The following is an 18153-nucleotide window of genomic DNA, read 5'->3' on the forward strand; positions in this document are numbered from 1 at the left end:
CCTGTTTCCAAATAGGTCTGGGAGTATAGCCTGGAGGTAGAAAAACACCTGGGTTCCACCCTCAGTACCACACACACACACACACACACACACACACACACACACAATTGGAATTCTCTCTCTGGCATTTTCTTTCTTTTCTTTTCTCTTTCTTTTCTTCTTTCTTTCTTTCTTTCTTTCTTTCTTTCTTTCTTTCTTTCTTTCTTTCTTTCTTTTTTTTCAGGTCTGGGGACGGAACCCAGAGGCATTTGACCTCCGAGCTATACCCCCTGCCCAATTTTTTATTCTTAATTTTGAAACAGGGTCTCACTGAGTTGTGGAAGGCCTCACTAAGTAGCTGAGGCTGTCCATAAACCATGATCCTCCGGTCTCAGCCTCCCAAATGCTGGGATTACAAGCATGTACCACCACGCCTGGCTCCTTTTGGCATTTCCTACAGGCCAATATTGGTGATATCCTTTGTTGAGTTGTGGGAATTTATTGTTACCTCATTGCTCTCCATTCTCATTTTTTCAGAGTTCTCATGTTTGTATTTCTGTTGTCTTGGCATCTTCCTCCTCTTTGTGTGTGAGTCCTGTGCCTATTTGTTATTTCTTTATAATAAGGTCTATACTGGGGGTATATATTTCCTTTACAAGTCTGTTTTATATAATCAAACTTTTGAGTTTGTTCCCAGAGCCTCTTTAAAAAGATATAGTTCTTAGTGCAGGCAAACAGGAGTCTCTCATTGGTTGCAAGTGGCTGTGCTATCCAGGCCCAAATTCCATAGGGCCAGAGACTATGATGTTCTATTCAAAGCCTGTAGCCTGCTAGTTGGGATTTAATGACCCACAGACACCACCACTGCTCTGCTGATTATGAACCCATTAAATTGTAGAGTGCTGACTTCCTGTCTTTGTGGTCAATAAGCCTAAGCTCAGCAGGGCCGGTGTTTGTTACATTATGCGCTTGTGGTCGAGCTCACTAAGCTTTAATGGCCCAAGGATACCATCATTGACCTGCTGGGTTACAATCACATGGAGCATTGTCAGTCACTGGCATGCATGCACGCCAGGCACAAACTCTTCTGGTTGAGAGAGTGTTGAGTTCCCAGTACATAGTTGTGATCACATGAACCCCTGCTGGCCCCTGGCCTCCTTGATTTTAGGGTCCAAGCTCTGGCAGGAAAGAGAAATTGTACTGTTCTGAGTCTGTGGCTTAGGTGGCTCAGTTACTTAGCCCTGGGGACATCACTGCTGCTCTTGATGGTTGAGGTCATGTGAGCCCTTGTTGGTCTTTGGCATTGGTGCTTGTGGTGTCCAAACATAAGCGGGGCAAGATTTTATAGATTTCTGAGCCTGCTACTTAGTAGTCTGAGTTATTTAAACTCACAGACATTGTGGCTAGCTGTCCTCTTGTGATCGCTTGAGACCCTGCAAGAGTGTTGTGAGCTGTGGACTCTTGGTCCATCTCACGTGAATGTCCATAGGGGCTGTCTGATTCATGTTTCTGCTGTGTCCAACTATAGCTCAACTTTGTAGAGGTGATTTGCAAAGTCACAGACCCAGTGAGTCTATTCCTTGCCACACAAGGCCCTGTGGCCGGCAGGGTGATCTCCTACTGGGATAGCTTGTTAACTCATGGTCTTGATGAGCACCACTTGGGTCTTTGCAAGCAGAAAAGTTCAGTTGCAGCCGCAGGATCTAGCTGGCCCATCTGGGTAATTAGGTCTTTGTCCAGTGTGGAAAGAAGAGCACAACTGCTTTTGATGATGGTCTGTAGTTGCTTGTTCAACAAGACTCTGCTGCTTCTTTGCTGGAGTTGGTCTCTGGGATGTGCTGGTTCCAGCAGCCACCAGCCCCACATGAGCTCAGCAAGATGGTGCTGCTGCTGCTTTCCTCTCACCAGGAGAGATGTGTGGTGCTCTTTTCAGCCCTCTGTTCTCTCTGCTGCTTCTGATTCCACCGTGTTTTGACTGTCGTCGCTCTATTGAGTTCTGGCTGCTTTTCTTCCCTTGCCAAGAAGCAGTCTTCCTGCTTGTTGATTTGAGTCTCTGAGTGCCTTAAACATATTAGCTCCCTGTATTCCAGCATTTTTAATCCTAAATCCTATTCTGACTTAAATTCTTTGGGAAAGGTCATTTCTAAAGAGTCTTTGAGGTTTGTACCTATCCCATCATGACTCCTCCCAACTGTATCTCTCATTCTCACTCAAAAACTAGTTGACCCAGTCATGAGCAGATGACTCATGTACTACCATGTACTACTGCATCAGGTAGGCTGTTGGCATAGCAACAAAGATAACATAAATGGAGATAGGAGGACTTAAATGGAGATTGATAAATATCATGTATCCTCTCTCCAAGTTACTGATGAAAACATACCCTGTTGTGATGAAAACATACCCTGTTGTGGGCCTTGGCCAGCTCTAGCTTCTGGCTCTCAAAGATTAAGAAATAGGACTTAGATATAAACCCTGAAGATCCATGGGGCAGCAGTGTCTCTCTTTTTAGCACCCTACCACATTTTTAAGTGTGGTGTTTCCTTTTGCTCTGCAATGAAACTCTTAGCTTGGCAACTAAAATTTCTGGCTCTTCATTTTTATATTGAGCTAAAAAAAATTTTAAAGACCCACAGTGAGTCCTCTCACATGTCACCACTGTAGCACAAGGTATTCATGTTTTAACTTGCTACTCTCTTGGAGCTATTAGCCTCCTCTTAGTCATTCTCCATTAAAATCTCTAATGTTTTAGTTTGGAATTTGATCCTACTCCGTATAAAGTCAGCTCTCTGAGGTGATCTTTAGAGGTCCTGGTGTTATGACTGCTTCCCCACTCCAAACAAAAACCCCAAGTCACTCACTGCTCTGGAGCTGGAGTGGGGATATTGATTCACTTCTCCCAAAGTGACACTTCTGCTTTATGAGAAAGGAAGGCACTAGGTGGGGGGCAAAGCCTCTGGTCTTTGCAGCTTGTCTTTCTTTCCCAGTGTGGAATCTCCACCCCATGAAAAGGTGAGGTGAGGGCAGTATTCTAGTATTCTTGACCTGCAAGAGCAGGTAAAGCCTTGGGCCAAATCTCTGCCCTATGAAAAGGGGGTCTCTAATGTCTTGGTAGCACTTCTGGAATTCAGCATCTACAAAACAGAGCTGATGGAGTGAGAAATATTGGTCAGCTGCCTCTCGTATGGAAATTTTGTAGCCCTTGACTAGAAGCTGGAGGGAAAAGGAACCGCTTCTTCTTGGCTACACTTAACTGAAATGGATCTCTGTCACGATGATCAGGGGTGGGGAGAAGTAAAAAGTAGGCATGACTCATATGCCACAAATGGGTTTTACTCTGATTTAGTAGCTTTTCTTGAATAAATGTTTCCTCATTTTGCCATGATATATAACTTTAGGACAGTTTCCAGAGACTTTAATTTTTTCTTCTTTTTTTAATAGTTTTCCTTCTTTAGTTTTTCCTACTGGGGAAACTCTAGTTCTGTGGAACTCTTTATGACACCATTCCAGAAGTGATAATTTCTAAATATTTCTGAAGGGCACAGGTTATCAGTAAGTTAGTTTTACTATATACATGATGCATTAACTTTACACATTCAAAAATTTACTAAATATTAAGAAATAGGCATTGTGCTACACAAGCAAATAAACTTTCAGAAGATATTTAAATTTTCCAACTTTTAGTTAACAGCTAATGTCATATTTATGAATTTAAAACTTTTTAAAATAAAAATTTAAATTTTATACTTGAAATAAAAATCTCTTAAAATTGTTTCTAGTGCTGTTTTAAATTTTAATTTTACAAATTACATTTTTAAAGTCTTTATACTTCAGCTTTTAAGAGTATATGATTAATTAAGCCTTTTTGAGAGATTCTTAACTTTTATCTCCTTTTTTAAACATATACACACCATTACCAAACAAAATCCAAAGATCTAGGACTGATTTATATTTAATGAGGAATAAATTGTTATATGAAATATATATATTTCTCTTATTTATACTGACATTCATTCAAAATCAAATTATTAATAAATATGCATAATCTTTATAAAAATCATCCAGGTAGTTCTATATAAATTACTTCTTATTCATGATAAATTATTTTATATTTGTAGAGGTGAATAAGAACTAGGGAAGGATTCAAGCATCCATGATATCATATGAAATGACCAAACAATAATCATGACACTAAACACTGACTTCAAAACATTTAATTATTTACTCAATATTTTAAATAAAAAAGTATCTTGTAAAGTAATTCCTCTAACTTTCTTAGGATGGATTAAATATGAATTCAATTTAAGAACCTATACCAACAACAAAGACAAACTTACCTGTCAGTATCTCCTGTATATTATATATGACTAAAAAGAACCTTCTAAAAACTCATTTAGGGAACTATTTTTTTTTTTTTGGTGGTACTAGGGGTGGAACCCAGAGGCTTTCTACCTCCAGGCTATACTCCTAGACCTTTTTAAAAAATATTTTATTTGGAAACAGGGTCTCACTAAGTTGCTGAAAGCCTCACTAAGTAGCTGAGGCTGGCTTCGAACCTATGCGATCCTCCTGTCTCAGCCTCCCAAGCGCGGGGATTACAAGCCTGCACCACCACGCCCGGCAGGGAACTATTATTCTCCCATCCAATCCTACTCTAAGAGCAAAAATAAACCCTATTCCAACTTTAGAACACAATCTTATAAACATGGCTTGGATTTCAGATGTCTTTAATAACAATAAAGAGAAAACCTAAAAGAAAAATTGTGTATTTTAATTTTTAAACATACCTGATATAAATAATCTTCAAATACAAAATAATAATCATCATTGCTTGCTGTCAGCTTCACATCCTATAATTAGAAGTAAAGAGTACTGAAAAGAACCCAAATGAATCTGTCCATAGTCTTAAAGCATACATACATTTAGAGATAATATTGCAATTATTTATTACTTTATATATAATTATAAACTTCTTCAATTAGATTTTATCTCTGCTATATATTTCCTAGACTAAGACACATGATACATTATTTAACCTTTAATTCCTTATAATTTTTAAGGTTCTATTAGTAACTGTTTATTGTTTAATTCAATTTTATACCAATTTAATCTAATATTTAGGTGTCATAAAACTGGAAAAGACAAATGGATACAATCATAACACTCCAAATCAACCAAATCAGTCTGGTCTGAAATTACTGCTTTAATTTAATCACTGAAATTCTCCCTCCCTCCTGCTCTGTACCCTTCCATCCCTTCCCCTCTTTCCTTTTTGGTCTTGCTATGTTCCCAGGGTGGTCTCAAACTCCTGGGCTCAAGTGATCCTCCTGCCTCAGCCTCCAGAGTAGCTGGGATTACAAGCATGTGCCACTGCGCCCAGCACATAAAATTATTTTCAAGTTTAATATATATTACTGTACATAGTGGAAGCCCTGGATAAAAAAAAAAACATTTAATTTTTAATTATATTAATGAAATACGAAGAACTATACATACTTTTACTTACTTTATAAATTAGACTATCCACCAAAAGGTCATGTTGTATCACATTCGTCTTAAGCTGCTCATAATATAAAATATCCTAAATTTAAAAGTAGAACAAATAAATAAAGGTTAATCACAGTTACAGAAGTCACCCTCCAGAATTTTAATAAATAATACTCAATAATAGTACTATAAGCCGGGCGCGGTGGCACATGCTTGTAATCCCAGCATTCGGGAGGCTGAGACCAGGTGATCACGGTCCGTGGACAGCCTCAGCTATTTAGTGAGGCCCTCTGCAACTTAGTGAGACCCTATTTCAAAATAAAGAGTAAAAAATAGGGCAGAGGGTGTAGCTCGGAGGTCACATGCCCCTGAGTTCCATCCCCAACCCCTCAAAAAAAATAGTATTATAAACACAAAGAGAGTAGAAATTCCTTTTTATTCACTATTATATCTGCCAAGCCTAACCAATAGTACATATTCAATAAATATGCCTTTTCTCATCACTTAATATCTGACACCTGGTGGGTATTCAATCAATATCTGCTAAATTATCGCTTAATTTTTATAGTGAACATGGTACTTATTAAGTAGTGTCCAGGTGTTAGGCACTGTTTTACCCATTACATATAAGTTATCTCATTTAATCCCCTGCCAATAAGATCATATAGGTTAGTGATTACTATTCACATTAACATTTAGAAGCTACTAAAGAGAAAGTAACTTGCTGCCCAAGGCCACAAAGCTAGAAGATTTAATTACTCTGTACTACCTAATATCTAAATTACTATAAAATATTAAGTTTAAGCATAATACCCTCAATATATTTAAAGCTGTGGTATAGATGTAACACAATTTTTTAATCATTCCCCTATAGATGAATACTCAGGTTATTTCTGGTTATTTGTCTTATACATAATGCTGTAATATCATTATACACCATGCTTTTTAATCTATGGCATAAACTGGCAAAGGTAAGTTTATAGGCTAAAGGCTTATTTTACTAGATCCTTACTTCTTGTACCTTCCCCACACATGAAAAATGGCATCTTATTGTTATGTTAATTTGCACTTTTACAACTAAAGACAAAGTTGAAGATCTCCATACATGTATCCTGGCCATCTTGATTTCCACTTGAGTGATTAGCCTTTCATAATATTTACCAATATTTCTACTAGATTGTCTTTCTCTTTATTATTTACTAGACTATTTATAATTTAGAAGATTAGCCTTTTGTTATTTGTGTTCAAAATATTTCCCCTCACAATAACATGTTTGAATTTTGTTCATGGATTATGTTGACAATTCCTTGAAAGTCCTTTATGGATTTGGGTTTTCTTACCTTTTTGGCAAGGCTCCCACAATATATGTTTATACAAATATTTCTCCAAATTTGCTAATTTTTATCATTTATGTATTTATATCTCTATAATATGTTATCTTACCTGGTTATCAAAAGGTCTGACTGTTTTCTTTCAAATAGATGGTCCATTATCAGCATCATTGTTAAGTAAATTATGATACATTTATTCTAGATATTTTAATATTTCTGACATTTTGAATGAGCATTTTTACTTTTATAGTTATAATTTGTTATTAATAGTATAAAGAAAAGCTATCAATTTTTGTATACTTATCTGTATCCATTTGTCTTACCAAAATCTCTTAGGAATTATAGCAATTTCTTAATCTCTTGTTTTTGCTGGGCATATTATCAAAATAATCTGTAATAAAGGTGGTTGTGTTTCTTCTTTCTTCAAACATTCAGCATTAGAAATGGCCATTGAATTTTATCAGGTGACGCCTACTGACATTTTCTCTCTCTCTCTCTCTCTCTATATATATATATAATATATATATATATATTATATATATATAACACATATATAATATATATTATATATGTGCATATACATTTATATAATATATATTACACACACACACACACACACACACACACACACACACACATATATATATATGATGTGAATAATTGTGAAATCCAACACTCAACACACTGTCAGAGATGATTCAGCCAATCCAAGCTGGCCAATCTCCCTTTTCCCCTAGTGGTTCTCTAGGCTTCAAGGTTGGTCAAAAAGGATGATCTTAGCTGGGCATGGTGGAGCGTGCTTGTAATCCTAGTACTTGGTAGGCTGAGGCAAGAAGATTGTGGGTTGTGGACAGTCTCAGCTACTTAGTGAGTCCTTCTGCAACTTAGTGAGACTTTGTTTCAAAAATAAAGAATAAAGCCAGGCTTGGTGGCCACCTTGTAATCCCTGTTCTTGGGAGGCAGAGACAGGAGGATTGCGCAGGTTCGAAGCCAACCTCTCTAGCTTGAAACCCTGTTTCAGAATAAAATATAAAATAGGTCTGTGAGTGTAGCCCTGAGGTAGAAGGGTTCCATCCCCGGTACCACCAAAAAGAAAAAAAAAAAAAAAGAATAAAAAATAGGGCTGTAGGTAGAATGCTCCTGGGTTCCATCCTTAATACCACAAAAAAAAAAAAAAAGGAAAAAAAAAGAGATAACTTTCTCTGTTGGCAGACTACTCTTCAGGTGAGAATTATTGACATGTTTTTATTAAGCTACTTTACATTTTCTTCAAGAACCTTTGTATCTCTTATATAAAACAGAGAAAGTATGTCTTAAAGACATTTGAAAAATACTACTCTAGAATAGTTTTGGTGATCTTAATTTATTATTGTTTATTTATTTTTTTGATTGGTGCACTGTAATCACACACCATGATGCAGTTCAAGGTGACAGAGGCACACATGCACACCACTCGTTGAGCCATCCCTCAGTTCCCGCCTCGCTCCCTCTCCCTCGCACCTCTGTATATGCATCATGTCCATTGAGGTGTTTACTTATCAATGCCAATTGCAGTGTCATGCACATTAGTTATAGTTAATTTTAACATAATCATATATAATATGTAATTATTTAATTACTACCATTAGTTTTGAGCATTAATGTATTAAGTGCTATGTTAATAGATTCACATATATAATTCTGTATACTGGTCACAACAATATTGTGGTATAACTATTATCTATATTTAAATATGGGTTATCTGAGGTTTGAAGAAATTTAAGCAACTTGTTCAATGATATTGTTTTAGTAAATTGAGGGAGCTAGGAGTTGAAAACAGGTTTATATGATTCTAAAACCCATATTACCCATATTGTTCATCACAGGCTGGAGAATTATTAGTGTAATATCCATTACAATCTTTGAATAGTAGTTTCTATGATTAATGAGCTTATTCGAAATATGTATATATATATATATAAACACACACATCTATATATTCACTAAGGATACATAAGGAAGAATCGATGTTTTACATAAATTTTCTTTATTAAATGCATTTTTATTCTATTGGAGATTTATCTTCATATTCATTATATGTACAAAAAATGTTCTCATACTTAGAAAAATATTTCACATAAATTGCCAGGTAGTAAATATTTCAAAGGTAACTTTAATCGCAAAGCATTAATTTACCTATACTGTTGTCCTTCTTTATTTCTTCTTATTCTAACATCACGATTCTATTACACATCTTTACTGATCTAAATTATCAGATTCCATTTTTCAAAAATTCCCATTTTGTTTTATATGTATAGTCATACTATTTAATTATAAATATATAAAACTATATATAATATTACTCTTTAATTATTAATAACAAAACCTTTTTTCTATGACCAATGATTTTATTCATTTATTTTTTGCATTTTGTGTTTTTATTGGTACAGTATAGTCTCACTTCAGAATGTAAATCATGTTGACAATGACATACATGCACACCCTCTTGGTGTTCCCCCTCCTCATTTCCCTTCCTTCCAATACGGAGTACCAAGATTGATGTTGGTATATATACTCACATGTATACACATAGTCTATGGTAGTATTTCTATTAATGAACCTAAGTCTTTTTCCACCTCTACCCTTATAACTTCTTTCTTGCTCCCTTAAGTTATCACATCAATAACAAAGCCTTCTATGTTAAGCAGAATAATTAAATTATGTTAGGTCTTATCTTAGAATCTCAAACTACAGTGCTTTTGAAAACAAAAGGAAGCAAATGTTTTTCCATTTCCAATAACTGATCTTTGAACACTAAGCATGAATATCTTAAGTTTGACTCACCCTTTTCCTTCTTACCTCAGGTTGATTGGAAATATTCAAAATGAGAGCCCACAATTCAGCTCTCAATGCTGTAGGACTTCCTTGTCTGATATATTGTTGGGCAGCTGCACTATCTTGTTCTGCTAGAACTGTCAAAAGTATATTAAAATATCATTAGAAAATGTATAATGTAAAAAATATCACTGAACTCTTTAATTTCAAATTATTTGGGAAACCAATTGGTCTTTATAGCTGACATAATTACCTCCCATCTTTTCCTTCTTTTACTCTGGATTTTGGTGTGGCCCTATTTGCAGCTCTAAAAGTTTCAAGACTTAAGTTGCTCTAGCTCTTACATGCCTAGTACCTTGAGATCACTTTGCTTAAGTACAACTCCATGGATCTGAACCTACTAATGCATACATAAAATAATTTTTTGATCCTATCATCAAATAAAGTAATCTGGAGAACCTTTAAATTTATTAGTAGTATGGTACATGAAGTATCACTCCTAAGAATTATAATATGTACCAATGTAGCATATCTATTCTATTAGATGACATCTTAGCTATCTCCAAAAATCAACAGAAAGAGGAGTTTTTAAGAAGTAAAAAAAAAAAAAAAAGTCAGATCTTTATGAAGGCCAAAATTCTTCAATCTCTATGTCCATATTTGAAGGTCTCACTACCAATCTCACTAACACGTATGGAGAGGAAGAAGAGGGGAGAGAGGTGAGATGCACTGGGAAATATACCAATAAGTGATGTGTGCATGTTGGTTGAATCACTTTGAAGCTCACAGTTATGTAGTTACTATGCACCAATAAATTATATTAAAAAAGGCAAAAAATATTCTTAAACAGTCAAGAAATACATTATCTTTTGTTTTCACTTTTATGTTTATTTTCTTTAAAAATATCAACCATTCAGACTGGAAATGAAGGCCCACAAAATAAAACAAAACAAACAAAAAATAAGATGGACAATGGCTAATGTTTTTCTAACAGTAGTTTTTTTTAAGGTTCATTTTGAAAGAAGAAAAAATCTTATACTTTAAGAAAATGGTAGGGCCAGAAGAAATAAAGGAATCATATAAAATAAAAAAAGATGCAACATATTCTTTAATTTGTAATTATTTTTAACAAAAATGTCACATCCCGCAAGTGAAATATTTTAAATAAATATTATTTTGAAAAAGTAAACAAGGGAGTTTGGTAAATGATAATATAACTGTTATAGAAGGTTCATTTTGACACAAAGATTCATCTGTACTTTATAGTTCAAAGACAACACAGTATTATATTATAAAAAAAAGGAAAAGAATCTTCAAAAGATGAGGAAATTATTCTCCAGGATAAAAAGAGCTGCTTCAGTCATTAAGTCTTACTATTGTGAGCAGTCAGTGGAAACTGGTCCGACTGCATTTTCTCCTGAGGCAGGAGCATATTCTCATTAATGCTAATAAGAGGTGGGTGGGTGCATCAAAGAGAAAACCTGCCTCTGATTGTAAAATAAAATCTACTGCTGAATGGTTTAATCTAAGATCATGGAAGAATGTGTGCCTGCATTTTCTTTTTAATGAGCAGCTGGGCACTTCTGCCTCTGACATTTATTGATAAGGCTAAGATAAAGTGTTTTGTTCTAAATAAAGGTTCCCATTATATTATTTATATAGTTCAGTATTATTCCTATTTAGGTTTTTAGCTTTTCAGAGATTAAATTTCAGTTGGGGGTATTTCATGGTGACATTTACTTAGAACTGTCTCATTTTTTCAGGAATCTTAATAAACATAGCTAGCAGCTTACCTTTTTGCCCAATACGCACATGCTCATTTTCAAAAAGTTCTAAAAATGTTAAAAGAAATAAAATTATCAGATAAATATGATCAACTACACTTAGAGTAAGAAGTATATTTTTCAGTACTGATACTTTTAATTATTTTTAAAGATGAATGGCTCTATGTAAAAAGATATAAGAATATTTATCTTATACATGACAATTTTTCTAAATTATTTAAAAGTTCATACATTTAGTTGGAAGAAAAAATTAATGAATTAATTTCTCTTTGTTAAAAGAGAATATATTCTCATTCATCTTTGATTTCTTTTGTAAAAAACAAAAACTTATTGACTTCATAAAGTCCTTCTTCCACTCCAATCTAGGATTAAAGTTTATCTAATAATATAGGTAGAATCCCACTCTATAAATGTCATTTCAAGAGGTTTTATGAGAAAGGCTACTTTTATGGAAAGTATCAATCATAAGGATAAAAGACTCAAAAAATAGATCATATTAAAATAACAAACTTCTGTTTGCCAAAAAAACACTAAGAGAGTTAAAGGAAAGTCAGAGAATGGAAGAATGTATTTGTAATATGTGTATTTGGCAAATGACTAGTGTCTAGAATAAATAAAGAACTCCTGACAGAAAAACACAGACAACTGTCAGACACAAATAGGCAAAGGGCTTGAATAGGTGCTTCACAAAAATGGTGACGTAAAGGCCAATAAACATGTGAAAAGCTGCTCAACCACATTAGTCATCAGAGAAATGCCAATGGAACCATAATGAAGTACACAACCACCCCAATGGTGAAAATGAAAAAAAGACTCATAATTCTAAATGCAAATTTGCATATGGGGAAAATTGAGCTTCTTATACAAAGCTGGTAAGAGGTTAAATTGGTACAATTATTATAAAAAACTGGAAATATTTACTAACACTGAATACATGCACATAATATGCACAATTAGCAATTCACTCTCAGGAATATGCCCTAACGTGCATATCTGTGCATCAAGGGACATGTGCAAGAATATTTACATCAATATTATTAATAACAAAGTAGTGGATGTTTCCACTACTAACAAAATAAATTGTTGTATATACAGTAGATTATAATATAGCAATAAAATGAGTGATTTATAATTTATACAACACTATGGATTTTACAAAGAATATTGAGTAAAATAAACCAGACATGAAAGCGTGTATATTATTATGGTTTGGATCTTGAATGTTCCCCAAAAGCTTATGTGTTGAAGATTTGGTCCCCAGCACAGCAGAGGTGGCACTATGGGGGAAATAAAAGGATATCAGTCTGGTAGGCTTATTAGTATATTAACCCATTTGATGAATTAATAATCTGGATAGACTGAGAGGAGGTAAAAACTGTAGTCAGGTAGGGAATGGTTGGAGGAAGTTGTTTTTAGGGGTATGCCTCTGGACTATATCTTGACCCTGGCCCCTTCTTCTCTGTCTGCTTTCCAGCTGCCATGAGCTGAGCAGCTCTCCTCTGTCATGCCCTCTGCCAGTGATGTTCTGTCTTATTTCAGGCCCAGAGCAATAAAGCTGTCCAAACATTGACTGAATCCTCTGAAACCATGAGCCAAAATATACTTTCCTCCTCCTAGTTGTTTGTGTTAAGTATTTTGGACACCAGGATAAAATGCTGACCAACACACATAACTATATAATTCTATTTTCATAAGGAACAAAATTAGATGATGTTAGAAGTGAGAATAGTTGCTACCCAGGGAGATGGTAGAATTGTACACAGAGGGCTTCTAGGATGCTGGTAATATTGTTTCTTGATTGGGTTGGGGATTACACTGTGCATTTACTTTGAAAAAAATCTACTGATCTGTACACTTTGGATTTGTGTGCTTTTAAGCATGTATGCTAGACTTCTATAAAACATATTTTAAAATTAGAGAAAAACAAAAGATTTAACTGTATGTAAAAGGCCATGAATTTATAAGTGACTCTTCTCAGTAAGGACAGCCTGGGTCCCCTGGAAAGTTGGCAGCTGTCCTGGCAATTATTTCTCTCCTGGAAAGACTGTTCATGCTCAGGAACTTCAGGGTTCTTACTGAATAGGCTCAGTAACCTGCTGGTGTGAGATGGGGCATAGAAGGAGAGGGAAATCTGTCTTAGGATAATAGTTTTAGCACATCTAAAGATAAAATGTTACTGAATTTCTTTTTCCAATTTGTTAACATCTCTTGTATGTACATAGCTCTCCTGGGAAGGGAGGAGGAAATGGAGGCTACTACTGTGAAGAGGGACAAATAGAATAGGGCAGGATTGAGGTAATTCAAGGACATCTTAGTGCAAATGCAACCACACCACTATTCCTAACAATGAATAATAAAGGTGGCCAGTATTCTATTATCTCAAAGATTTTTAAGACAAAAGTCAAATATTACTTAGTGAAATATTAATATGTGTTTGGTATATTTTCAGTATTGGATAAAATTTCAGATATAAAAAATAATCCATAAGGTTGGTTTCTCTCTAAATAGAATACCTGAAGCAGAGTATCATCTATCTATCTATCTATCTATCTATCTATCTAGATATGTATATGTATATATGTAAATAGATGTGTGTATGTATAGTTTCAATTTTATTGCATAAACTAAAATATTTATTTCATTTATTTATAAATTCCTAATGTCTCTGCAGTAGTTGAGCAAATTATACAATGACCAAAGAGAATATCTGTAATCTCTGTTTACATAGCATAATTTTCTATCACTATTTAAATATATTTATTTCAAATACTGCATATAAAACAATACTATTTCATTTTAATTAGCTATGATTGCTGAGGCTTGGTAACTAAAGAATCAAAAATTGTCACCCAATTCTTGTTCTCTAATAAAAGTGGATGATAATAGTTCTTTATTACACCAAGTAGAACAAACTAAGCAATATTTGGATATAATTATTTTATAGAATTTAACTATTCAATTCTGGGAAATACAATACTTTTGCTTTGTAAATCCTGTGTGTGTGTGTGTGTGTGTGTGTGTGTGTGTGTGTGTGTTACTGGAAATTGAACCCAGGTGGATTCTACCTCCAAGTTATACTCCCAGTTCTTTTTATTTTGAAACATGGTCTTGCTAAGTTGCTGAGGCTGGATTTTAATTTCTGCTCTTATCTCAGCCTCCTAAATACTAGGATTAAAGGTGTGCACCATCATGGCCAGCTAAAATTCTTAATTCTCCATTTATTCTATTGTAAATTCTATTTTCTAACCCAAAGAAGATAGAACTAAAATTTCCCATCTATACTCTAATTCTATGTTTCTCAGAGTGCTATTTGGACCACTATGTTAACAGATGAATCTGTTAATAAGATCTTGCTTGAGGAAACAAACAAGTTCACTGATAAAATGAGTTTGAGAAGTCAAGCCAAAATAAGTTTACTTGGAGGCACAGTGTGCAGCCTCAGACATATGCCGGGCGTGGTGGTGCACGCTTGTAATCCCCGTGCTTGGGAGGCAGAGACAGGAGGATCGCGCTGGCTTCAGAGACCCTGTTTCCAAATACAAAACTATAAAAAATAGGTCTGGGAGTGTAGCCCGGAGGTAGAAGGGCTTCCAGGAACCCCAGTACCACCAAAAAAGAACTTATATGACATAGCCCTTCCCAAACCTCATTTGACAAAAAGATCCTTTGTTTTTCACACAGCATGAAACACAGTTCAGAAACTATGTGTTTTTTCTTTTAGAAATAACAAACTGTAAAATGACATTATATACCTATCTCATAGTTTTGTAATCCATTTATCTGTTGATAGACATCTTGGAATTTTACTCAGCAATAAAGAAAAACACAATTACATCATTTACAGGGAAATGGATGAAACTGGAGAACATTATGCTAAGTCACAAACAATAAGAAATCGGATGCTCTCCCTAGTATGTGGAAGCGAGGGAGAAAATGGTCCATAAGAGAAATTCTAGACAAAGAAAGAGAAACTATAGATGAGCAAATAAGGAGACCTAATTGAGGGTACGAGAGGGGAAAAGAGGGAAATTCTCTAATGTACATGATGTACATTCACAAACATATCAAAGTCAATCACTTAGTCGAGCATGAGAAGGAGGGTAGGGGTAGGAATGGGGTGGGAATTGGGTAAGGGCTAATGGGTGATGTGTGCATGTATGCCTCCACCATCTTGTACTTCATTAAGATGTATGACTACAATGCACCAATAAAAAATTGCCAGAAAAAGATATAACAAACTATAGAAAATGCCTATTTATCAGAAACCCCATCTAATAAGATTCCTTATTATATATATTAACATAATAATAACAAACATATGACCCCCCAATGCTGATCTTGTTCACTTGGGTAACATCTGTCTTCTATGTAAGCACACATGCGTGAGTGTGTGTGTGTGTGTGTGTGTGTGTGTATTTAAAATAAATGTAAATTTTAGTGTAAAAATAACATCTGCATCCAATTTAAAGTTATTGCTAAATAAGAATTCTACAGTATAACGATAAGGACTTGATTTCTTTATGAAAGTTGGTAAGTTTGTAAGTGAGGAATGCACTTCAAAAAGTGAATAATAGTAATGGGAAACAGGAAAATGGGCTTAAACGTGAGTAAAAAAGAGCACAGTTCCTGTCACACTCCAACATAAATCTCACATACAAAATTTGCCTATAGCAAAATACAAGTATTAGCAACATTTCTGATCATTTAACTTTACATTTCCAATTTAGTCAAAGCCACAGACATGGGCCAACAAGTAATGAAGTAGTTATATAGGACCCTGTTCTCCTTTTGGATGAATCCTGTTGCCTAGCAATTCTCAAGTCAGGCAAAAAGCAAAAATCCAAGTTCTCTATCACTAGAAACAATCTTATTAGATGAGTACTAATTTAGCCTCTTTTGAGAAGTTCTGCTTGGAGAAGTAGAGAAAGCAAAAACAACTAGCCGGGCGTGGTGGCGCACGCTTGTAATCCCAGCATTTGGGAGGCTGAGACCGGAGGATCGCGGTTCGCAGACAGCCTCAGCTACTTAGTGAGGCCCTCTGCAACTCAATGAGACCCAGTTTCAAAATAAAGAATAAAAATTGGGGCAGGAGCTGTAGCTCGGAGGTTGAATGCCCCTGGGTTCCATCCCCAGACCCGAAAAAAACCAAAAAACCAAAAAAAACAACTACATCAACCAAGAGATGATCAACTTTAGAAGTTCCAACTCCCCTTACACATTGATAATAGCAAACACCACACTGAATCTTCTCCATCACCGACTGCCATATCTTTCTAAGAGCAGAGACAATGTCTTACGTCCATCTGTTCACCAGTTCCTGGCCCCTTAGCAGGGTCTCAACACATATTTGTTCTCTTATGAGTGACTCAAAGAAGGAAAATCTATACTTTAGGTTATAAAGTATATTATATTTTCTAAGCATTGTCACTATAAAATTAAGAATAATTTTAAATTCTTAAACATTATTTCAAAAGTGAAAAATTTAAATATAATTCAAAGTAGTGTTACTATCTCCTTTACTTTTCTTATGAATGACTGTCACTGACCATGAACAAAAGTATACCTTCTTCTGTAAGATATGTGATTCATTCTTATAAAGTAAGAAAGGGCTAGCAATGGTGGTAGGAGGGGGCAATATAGACTACTTCAGAGACAGATTGCTTAGTTTTGAATCCTGGTTCCATCACTTACTTTTTTGTGACTATGAGAAAATTACTTAATATCTCCACTTACTCAACTTTAAAATGGTGGTAATACTCTTGCCTCATATCATATAAGCCATAATACAATGACACCATACACCACCAGAATGACTAAAACAAAGAAGATGGGATACTGTGAGCATTAGCAAAAACAAGGACGTACAGCAGCTATGATTCACACGCACGTTGGTGGAAGTGTAAACTGGTACTACCACTTTTGAATACTTTCTAGCAATTACATTCTAAAGCTCAATATATACAAACCCTAAGACCCACAAATCCCATTCCTAGATATACTCAACAGAAAGGTAAGCATTTGTTCACCAAATGACACAGACTAGAATATTTATAGTAGCCTTATTTGTAATAACCTCAAACTTAAAACTTTCCAAATGTTTATCAACAGTAGAATGGATAATTGTGTGGTCTGAATATACAGCAGAACACTGGAAAGCAGAAAAATTATCTGCAAATATGTGAAACAATATGGCTGAATCTTACCAAGAAAATGATGAACAAAGTCAGACAGCAAAGACATACTATGTGTTTTCCATCCATATGAAAATAAAAAATTGGCAAAACTAATCAATGCTGCTAGAAATCAGAACAGTGCTTGTCTTTGAAATAAGGGATAAAGATTGAAAAAAGGTAAAAAGAAGGGTGCTTCCGTATATTGTTCCAGGCAATTTTTAATAGATGTGTTCTATTTGTAAAAACTAATTGAGCTGTCCCACCTCATGACATATATACTTTTCTATATGCATTCACAGAAGTTTTTAAAATGGAGATAATACATATCTTAAGGGCTCTTGAGAGGTTAAAACAAGATAATACATGTAACACAGGATGCTCTAAATAACAATTTATTATTGCTATTACATAGAAATAATAATAGTATTATTATATAGTACTATGATGTTAATAATAATAAACTTACTTATTTTAAAGAATCAAATCCAAAGAGGTATAACACTTTACCAAAGTCCTACAGTGAGCCATTGACAGAAGAAAGACTAGAACACTAAGTACCCTAGTCCTAGTCTAATATTATTTCTA

The 18153-nt window shown here is 34.7% G+C and overlaps 1 protein-coding gene across 2 annotated transcripts in view; it reads right to left on the reverse strand.

Moving 5' to 3' along the window:
• TBC1D19 (TBC1 domain family member 19) overlaps nt 1–18153 on the reverse strand; it is a gene marked incomplete at both ends in the record, with an annotated part of 126740 nt that overhangs the window by 56951 nt on the left and 51636 nt on the right. For both annotated transcript variants that reach the window (XM_080697470.1, XM_080697469.1), the window contains 4 exons: nt 4767–4829; nt 5486–5560; nt 9636–9748; nt 11405–11443. In XM_080697470.1, coding sequence (XP_080553596.1) covers nt 4767–4829; nt 5486–5560; nt 9636–9748; nt 11405–11443 — 290 coding nt within the window. The remainder of the gene's footprint in view (nt 1–4766; nt 4830–5485; nt 5561–9635; nt 9749–11404; nt 11444–18153) is intronic.

Source organism: Muscardinus avellanarius, assembly GCF_963383645.1.
Source record: "Muscardinus avellanarius genome assembly, chromosome: 6".
NCBI lineage: Eukaryota > Metazoa > Chordata > Mammalia > Rodentia > Gliridae > Muscardinus > Muscardinus avellanarius.